Here is an 8,584-nt window from a genome sequence, read left to right as displayed (position 1 = left end):
TTTGTTGATAACAAAACCATATCGATGCTTGATAAATTTTTGCATCAACTTAAAAGGCAAGGCGTTCAGTGACGCATCATTGTACAATCAATTTAACAGATGATTAAAACCATTATTACTTTGTTCAGAGACGAAGGAATTCTAAACTCTATAATCTGTAAAACTTAGCAGTTAGGAAATTGGTTCGCACAAATAAGATGACGAATTTCAAATCAAGTTTGTATCATTGAACTGCAAACATTTTTTTATTGAATGCCAACAATTCGTAAGAATATCCAAGACAATATCACCGACATCCCAATCCCCGTACTATTTGATGAACGCTTCTGGCGGGATCTGGTTGGCGGCTTTGAGCTCGGTGAAAACAAAGGCAGCACGATCGAAAACCCAACCATTTTCTTCTAAACACCTACAAATAGTATGAAAACATGATCTCTAATTTTGATTTATGTAAACAGCGGGAAAAATAAATACTTTAATGACCAAGTCGTATTCATTCCCGATTGTTCGGAAAATGATGCCACCATTTGCTGCTGAACGACTGGATCAACAAGAGTAGAACTTGCTGTAGTTTCACCAACGGAAACAGATGACGCTTGAGTGGAAAGTCCTGCAGGAACAGCGACTGGTTCTGTTAGAACAAGATAGAATTGATAATCATGTTACCAGACAAATCATTTAGTGCAAAGAAATCCTACCTTTGAAAGCCGCTTTAATTTGCTCGGGAGTAGCACACGAAATATGAATTTGCTCATTAACGATGCAAAAACCCCCTCCAGTGCTCGGAATGATGATGAATATCCGTTGAAACCAACGTATCAGAGAATGCCTTTCCGCTCGTTCCCGAAAAACACCCGTCACAGACATGACAATCAGGTGACTCTAATGTAACACATACATATTTTGGAAATACAGTTTATCAATAAAATAAGTTATCATACCGATGTAACAGGAACGTCCACTACAAGACTGCTTGGATCATGCAAAGTCTTTGGTAATTTTGATAAAAACGAAACTATATCGACTTTGCCTTGTTGAAGTAATCGAAAACGACGTTGCGGATCATCTATTCGTTTCAGATTGCGACTGTCTTTCATGTAAGAGTCCAACCTTTAAACGAACGTTAAAATGAACGTTAAAATGAACTATAAATAAATTGATAACAGTTCTAATAAATACCTTGAGGGTGCATTCGCTGTCTGTCCCGGAGGATAAGAACATGTCAATGACATAATAGCCGAGTCATGGTATGCATTTAAAAGTGGTTGGCGATCATCTGAATCATACACCGATAGGTACTGTTCCAAGAAAACAAGGACTATCTGGCGTGCTTCGTCGGAAACAAACCAGCTGCCACTAGATGGTGGTAAAGCAACGTCCTCTGCTCCAATGTCGAAGGAGATTACTGGCGGTAACTCCACGCCATCCTAGAAAACGATAAGTTGTTAATCTCAAATACTAAAAGTTATTATTTCAACAAACTTGCCAATTTGACCAACTTGGGAAAACGTTTCCTTACGGCGCTGAAATATAAGCCACGATTGCGTTGCGATTAGGTTGACCGTGGCCATAAAAATATAAAGATTAAACAGATAAGCAAGAACATAAAACTAAAATTGTGAAATTTGCAACACCTTCAACATTACAAGGGGGGGGGGGGGAATAAGTGACTAGAGAACGAGAACCAGTTAGATATAAATTTTAGTTCAAATAGAAGCGATGTGACGAAAGGGGACCATCGTATTACATCAGCTTAAAAAGACTCAAAGTTAGAGAATGAAAATATAATTTCATACATGATTGAATTCGACTAAAATTAAAGGGTTGAGTTATCGGATCAATTTACGATTGCAATATTTTTAATCGAAGGACATTTAAATAAACAAAATGTGATGGGAAATTTTGGTCTGGATTTTTTTTTTCTTGTATGGGTTTGTTTTTGGTTGATTTGTGATGTGAAGATTTGTGGAAAGAGATCTGTGGATTGAAGACCCGGAACATCTTCGAAGCCGGGCATAGCAAAACACGAATTATTTCTGTAGAGAACGATAAGAGACGAAGACGATTTGGATCTTCTGATGAACTGCAATGTGAATGAACCTTGGCCGGTTAGTTGATAAGGCACTCCGTTTTCTTTTCGTCGATGAAGATTAGAGGCTCCACTCAGCCGAATTTTCGCCACGACCTCACACATGCCCTGTCTTTGAGGGTGAACGTTGTGGACAAACGTATTCAGTGACGGCTCGGTGAGATGAATCCGTAGTGGGACGATTTGTTGAACAACATATCTACACCGACTTTCACATGGTTTCGTCCGTTGCTTCAGCTGCGGCACAATCACATGCTTAAGAGAACGAATTTTAGGAAGCAATGTCCGAATCCGTATTTGTTGTTGTGGAAAAGGCGATTGGTTGATGTCAGGCGAGAAGTAGCTGAATGGCGTCCCGTAACAGTTGGCAGAAGTAACAAAGCAATGTAGAATACAGCATTGATGATGGATGTTGAATTGATGATGTATGCGTGAAGTTAAGATGACACATCATTCGACTTCTCATCCAAGTAAAGATGTTTCCATTTTGAAAATATTTCCACCAACACAGGAGTTTTAAAATGATCCACAAACTGAGTTGAAATAAAAGCGGTCTTTTCACAGAATGGGGAGGAAAACTTTGAATATTGGGGGGCACATCTTATGAAAATTATTATGGGATTTTTTAGTTTTTTTTTTTTTAGTTAAGACTGGGGTAAAAAGATGTCAGATGAAGTTGACACTAATAAGGCAGTTATTGAGCTGATCAATTTGAATTGTATGAAATAAACATTAAGACAAAAGAGGACAACTAGTCGAATTCACATCATACTTTTACGCGTAATATTATTCTAAATGTCCCTTTCAACATCGCTGCATATTGAGATTTTTCAAGTTTAAATCTTATTCTAGTTCTCAAAACTTATTCCAAAAATGATATATTTTATACCAAAATAAAATAAATATCGCCATGTGTAGCAATTTCGATAGCATTACCTTATATAGGTGCTCTGTTCATTGAAGCGATCACAAAGAGGGTTCCGATTGAGAACTAGTTCTTCCAACTTCAATCCCTGTAAACGATCCAGCGAAGTAATTTGGCCAAGCTTGTTGTTGCCCAAATTCAAGGACTTAAGGAAGACTGCTTTTGTAACTAAAGGCTTCATTTGATCCACACTGTAAATTTTGTTGTTGGATAAATCTATAACTTGGACATCTGGTATATGATCCCCAATTATTTGCACCACTGTCTGCATGACATTTTCTCGACTAAGAGGTGTGTAAAAATCTGTGCATAATTCTGTACAACAATTTTCATGGAATTAAGGAAATGGCAAAAGAAGTTTATATAATAATTCTACCTTCATCCAAGTGAAACTGAGAAAGATTAAGCATCTTCATCTGCGGATCATAACGGCGGCTCATTACTTGCTTGATTTTTCCCTTTAACTCTTCATTTATTGGTAGGTTAGGTGCTGGGCTCCATTTAACCAATATAATCAACTAAAAAATTGCCTTGATTAGTATTATACAGTTATTTCAATATTATTTGTTCCAGTTAGATACAACACCTTGAAACCATCATGCAATGTGATTTGCTTATTTAGTGTGGATAATGCTTCAGCTGCAGTTGAGTCTTCAATGAAAAAGACTGCATTGTTGCCTTCAATATGGTACTAAATGAAAAACCATTTCTTTATGTTATAGCTATCTAAGTTATTGATAATAATTTATCTCACATAAATTGGAATGAAAGATACTTTAGAAGCATTCAGTAATGTTTTCAGAATGAAATCTTTTTCAAATTTCTTTCCATGAGGAATCTAAGAATAACAAAAGGTTTTAAAATAAGATAACTACAAACACAAAATTCTAAATTGCTTCTGACCGTAACTCTACTCCAAGAAGAGCCCCCTCTAGAATTCTGCTGAGGCCGTGCATGATTACTTTTTCTTCCTCCAGGTCTGGAATATGGAACACTGAAAAACAAGATTTACATAAGAATGAGAAACAATTACCACAATGTTTCCCATTATTTGAAGCATTCAATCAGTTGAAACTCTGGATTTTGTATTTACTGTCTGGGATGAGAGTCTCCATGTGACGAACTTCCTGCCATGTCTACATCTTGTTCAATAATTCTTTGTAATTTGGAGCTATCCACTGGTCTGGAACGATTGCGATCAATTCTTCCACTCTTGAAACTTGGTCTGAATTTTTGTTTGTCTGAAGTCTCACGGGTATCATGATCTATAAAATTCCCAACATGAAAACATACAACAATGCAAGATTAGCAGATTTAGAACCCTAATGTCTAAAATACTTGATAACATACTATAGTAGACCCTTTCATTTTGGACAATATTATCTTCTATAAATCTATCTGTTCTCCTAGTGCTGGTATTCTTTCCACGATGAAATCCTTTAGGCATTTTCTGTTAAGATATCAGCAGTATCAGCACCTTACCAAATGATAAATAAATATTGTTTTGATTATTTAACAACTATGGTTTTTTTTATTACAAGACTTACAAGATTTCAAAGTTAATGATAAAGGCTTTAGGATACCGTGGGGAAAAATTAAATGAGCCAATGTTAGTGTTGCCTTAGAACGACAATCGCATGGGGAAAGTGTGCTCGCTGCGTGCTGGACTGCTGATGCAATATCAATTTCTTCTTAGATATCGATAGATACCGTATACGCCATCTATCAGTAAAAAATTCAACTCTTTGTTTAATGCTGCATTTCAAAATGGTTAGATCTATTGCCACGAAATGATGTCGTGGCGCGACGGTCGAAACTGTCTAAATTGCCACGGCATCTTTCACTTCCTTTACATATTTCTATATTTCCAGCATATTTCCTTTACAGCCATTCATACTTCTTCATATGCAAAGTAGGCCTATCACAGTCTAAGAACGTATTTTCAAGTTCAAGATTGAAGGGTCATTCGATGACAAGTCGAATTTTTCCGTCGCAAAAAAAAAAAAAAAAAAGATTTGTACCATTTTTTTACTGTGGGTTCTTCCTGTTATTGGGATTACTTTTGCCAAAGGAAAATTTTTTCCGCTCAGCAGAAGTTGAGTAATAAGTTCCCCAAATTTCCCATTTTTTAATTTTTTTATGTGCGTTTTTGTGGTTTATTTCATATTTCACCCATTCATTTTTTATTTAAAAAACAGCAAAAAGAAAAAAAAAAAAAATTTTTCTTTCTTTTGGTTTCTGTCCGATAAAAAAATAATAATCCCGTCCACCAGAGAAAATGATTCTAATACTAAAAGTTTGGTTGCATTTCACTTAATCTGGCCGCTCGGACGGCCCTCATTTTTTTACAGCCATAGAAATAGTTGTAATGAATAAGCAAAAAAAAAAAGAATTAGGCTTAACCCGCAATTGGTTTAAGAGTTACAAATAAAAAAAAACGGATTTTTTCGCGTCTTTTCAACGTGCTCGTTGAAGAGTACCGTAGGAGAGTGCGTGACGCGGCGCGCGCGCGCGCCCTTCAACACGGGGGAAGCCCACGGCCGCCCACGGCCTAGCCCAAATATGAAGAAACCTACTCTTCTTAAAAAAGAAAAAAATGTATATTTTTCAAAATTTGCCAATTGGCAAGTATAATTTGGCTGAAGCATGGTCATGTTCATCTTTTTGAAGCTTAAACATTCGATTTCAGCAGCAGCAGCAGCAGCCGCAGCCGCAGCCAATGCAGCTCCGCAACAACCAATAGTGAATCCACCCAGAACATTTAAGCCTTATGGTTCACCACCACCTTTCGATCTGGAAGCTGAACGCGATTCATTCGGCGTATGGGAAGAAAGATGGAAGATATTTCTGGCTCTATCAACCATCGATGAAGTACTCGACGCCGCCGCACGTTCCGCGTACAAGACAAATCAGCTTAAATCTTGCCTGTCAACCCCTACGTTGCAGGCTGTACTTTCAGCCAGACTCACGGCAGTCCAACTGGGAGATCACGAGGAAATCATCAACCTACCGCACCCGCTGCAATGCGGGCCGGAACCGGCACGTCTGGCGTCATCAATTCGCAATATGTCGTCTGCTCGAGTCGCGCCTTCATGGCAGCACCGATTATCGGCTCTTGATTTTGTTCAATTTTTGTTGTGTTTGCTGAATCTTTGACCAACATCTTTACCACCATTGTGTCCGTGAGTTATTCGTGATCACGAATCTGTGCAGTTCATCTAGTTTTGGCCACATTCTGTGCTTGTGTCTATGTTTTTGGCCTCTACCTGTGTTTTGTTTACATTTCACATGGAGCTATTCACACTGCCTCAGGCATTACTACGCCTTGCCATCCTCTCGGTCTGTTCCCACATCCCTGCCAGACTTCCACCGATATACTTCCATCGTCTACGAATGCTTGGGATTGCTTCTTCTCCTAGATCAAGACGCAGCTATAGAGGTGGTAGGGCCGCCATGCGTTCCCGGGCTGCTAAGTGTTATTTACATTGTGGTCTAGCCAATACTCGTTCACTAGGCAACAGCTGTGCTCTCGTCGAGGATCACATTGTTTACAACAATCTTGACGTATTTGCCATAACTGAAACCTGGTTGACTAGTGTGGACGGCGATGATATCCTTCGTGCTGCCTGTCCAGCTGGCTATTCTGCTCTTCACATCCCCAGGATTGGAAGGAGAGGTGGTGGAGTCGCGCTCATCTACTGCAGCTCTATTGTGCTTAAGAAGATCACGCTCGTCCATGTTCCTGTATCCTTCGAGTACCTGGCAGTAGCTCTTACTGTTAACTCGTCTCTTATCACGCTTGTGGTTGTATACCGCCCTCCTGCCTCCAACTTTGGATTATTTATTGAAGAATTCTCCACCCTTCTTGAAATCCTGTCCACCTACCCAGGGCGTATCCTGATCGTGGGTGACTTCAACATTCACGTTGATGATCCATTAAATCCTGCGGCTGCTAAATTCTTGTGCCTCATCGAGTCGTTCGACCTGCTTCAGCACGTTTCCGGCTCTACTCACGCCAGCGGCCACACTCTTGACCTGGTGCTCTCTCTTTCGTCAGATGATTCTGTTGCAGACTGCTACACGTCTGACCCGCTGAGTGACCACTCTGTGGTCCATTGGGTGGTGAGAGCCCACCGACCACGTCGCCCGTTTAAACCTGTGTCATTCAGGAAGCTGAAGTCGATTGACATGGATAGCTTCAGCGCTGACATTCTCGATCTTCCACTGTTTCAAGCACCATCTGACGATCTTGAGGGCTTACTTCTGCAGTATAATACTGGTCTTGCTACTGTCCTTGATGCACACGCCCCGATGGTCTACAGATCTTTCGCCGTTCGTCCTGATAATCCTTGGTGCTCGGAGGAGATTTTGGCTGCTCGGAGGAGACTGAGGCGCTTGGAGAGACTATGGCGTAGGACAGGTCTCCACGTGCATTATGCAATGTTCAACGATGCCTGTCTGTCGCGAAACAAGTTGATTCACGAGGCTAAATCTACCTTTTTGGTTTCTAGAATCAATGCAAATCTAGAGAAGAAGTCCCTCTTCAAAGTCGTTGATTCTTTTCTGATCAAGAAGCCCCAGTTGGCCCTGCCCAACCATGACTCACTTCCAGAACTGGCGGAACGTTTCAGCGCGTTCTTCACCGAAAAGGTGAACAACATTCGCGTCGCGCTGGAAGTTTTGGCCTGCAATGTGGTACGTGACTCTGCACCTTATCGTGGCAACTCTTTCTCGGTGTTTAAGCCTGTGAGTGTCAGTGAGATCCTGGTTCTCATCAAGTCGTGCCCATGTAAATCTTCATTGCGTGACCCCATGCCGTCATTTCTCGTCAAGGCCACGGCTGATTTGCTTGCTCCTCCAATTGCTGCCCTAATCAATCGTTCCCTTGAGCTGGGCATCTTCCCTGCTGAGATGAAACTGGCTTTCATCTCTCCTCTGCTGAAGAAACCTGGGCTTGATCGTGATGTTCTGGGCAATTATCGCCCAGTTTCTGCCCTTTCGTTTATTTCGAAGCTTCTCGAGCGTGTGGTGGCCAAGCAGCTCATTGGACACCTGGAGACTCAGTCTCTCTATGTGCCAGTGCAGTCTGCCTATCGCTCCTTTCACTCGACCGAGACTGCCCTTCTCAAGGTTCTCAACGACATTCTTTCATCTATTGATCATGGCGATTCCGTCATCTTGGCGCTTCTCGACCAAAGTGCCGCCTTCGACCTCATTGATCACGAGATCCTCTTGAATCGCCTCTCCACTCAATTTGGAGTAACTGGTGTTCCGCTGTGTTGGTTTGAATCGTACCTTTCAGGCAGGTTGCAGTCTGTTTGCATTAAAGGTGTGTGTTCTTCACCTGTCCCTCTTCAATACGGTGTACCACAGGGATCCGTTCTTGGACCGGTTCTCTTCACACTGTACATCAGTCATTTACACGAGATCGCAAATAGTTTCAACCTGTCTGATCACTACTATGCTGATGATGTCCAGCTCTACCAGTCATTTCGAGCAAATGAACAAAACGCGGTCTACTCAACGCTATCTGCTGCCATTTCTGAGATTAAGTGTTGGCTATCGCAAAA

General features: G+C 40.9%; 1 protein-coding gene across 2 annotated transcripts; it reads right to left on the bottom strand.

Annotated features, from left to right (window-relative positions):
• Positions 1-226: 226 nt before the first annotated feature.
• On the bottom strand, positions 227-4,695 carry LOC124321246 (nuclear RNA export factor 1-like). 2 transcript variants are annotated; one of them, XM_046784152.1, is made up of 14 exons: positions 4,562-4,695; positions 4,365-4,491; positions 4,108-4,279; positions 3,918-4,008; positions 3,769-3,852; positions 3,601-3,705; positions 3,391-3,532; positions 3,026-3,329; positions 1,487-1,523; positions 1,180-1,427; positions 942-1,110; positions 699-882; positions 475-631; positions 227-409 (listed from the first exon to the last, which is right to left on the bottom strand). In XM_046784152.1, the coding sequence occupies exons 2-14, from the start codon at positions 4,459-4,461 to the stop codon at positions 310-312; spliced, it is 1,890 nt and encodes a 629-aa protein (XP_046640108.1). In that variant the 5' UTR covers positions 4,462-4,491; positions 4,562-4,695; the 3' UTR covers positions 227-309. The 2 variants fall into 2 exon arrangements, with proteins under 2 accessions (XP_046640108.1, XP_046640109.1); XM_046784153.1 differs by having other exon boundaries at positions 4,598-4,676.
• Between the last annotated feature and the right edge of the window lie 3,889 nt (positions 4,696-8,584).

Source organism: Daphnia pulicaria, chromosome 1, assembly GCF_021234035.1.
Source record: "Daphnia pulicaria isolate SC F1-1A chromosome 1, SC_F0-13Bv2, whole genome shotgun sequence".
Taxonomy (NCBI): domain Eukaryota; kingdom Metazoa; phylum Arthropoda; class Branchiopoda; order Diplostraca; family Daphniidae; genus Daphnia; species Daphnia pulicaria.
Note: the sequence above shows the minus strand (reverse complement) of the source record. Positions and strands in the feature narration are given on the sequence as shown.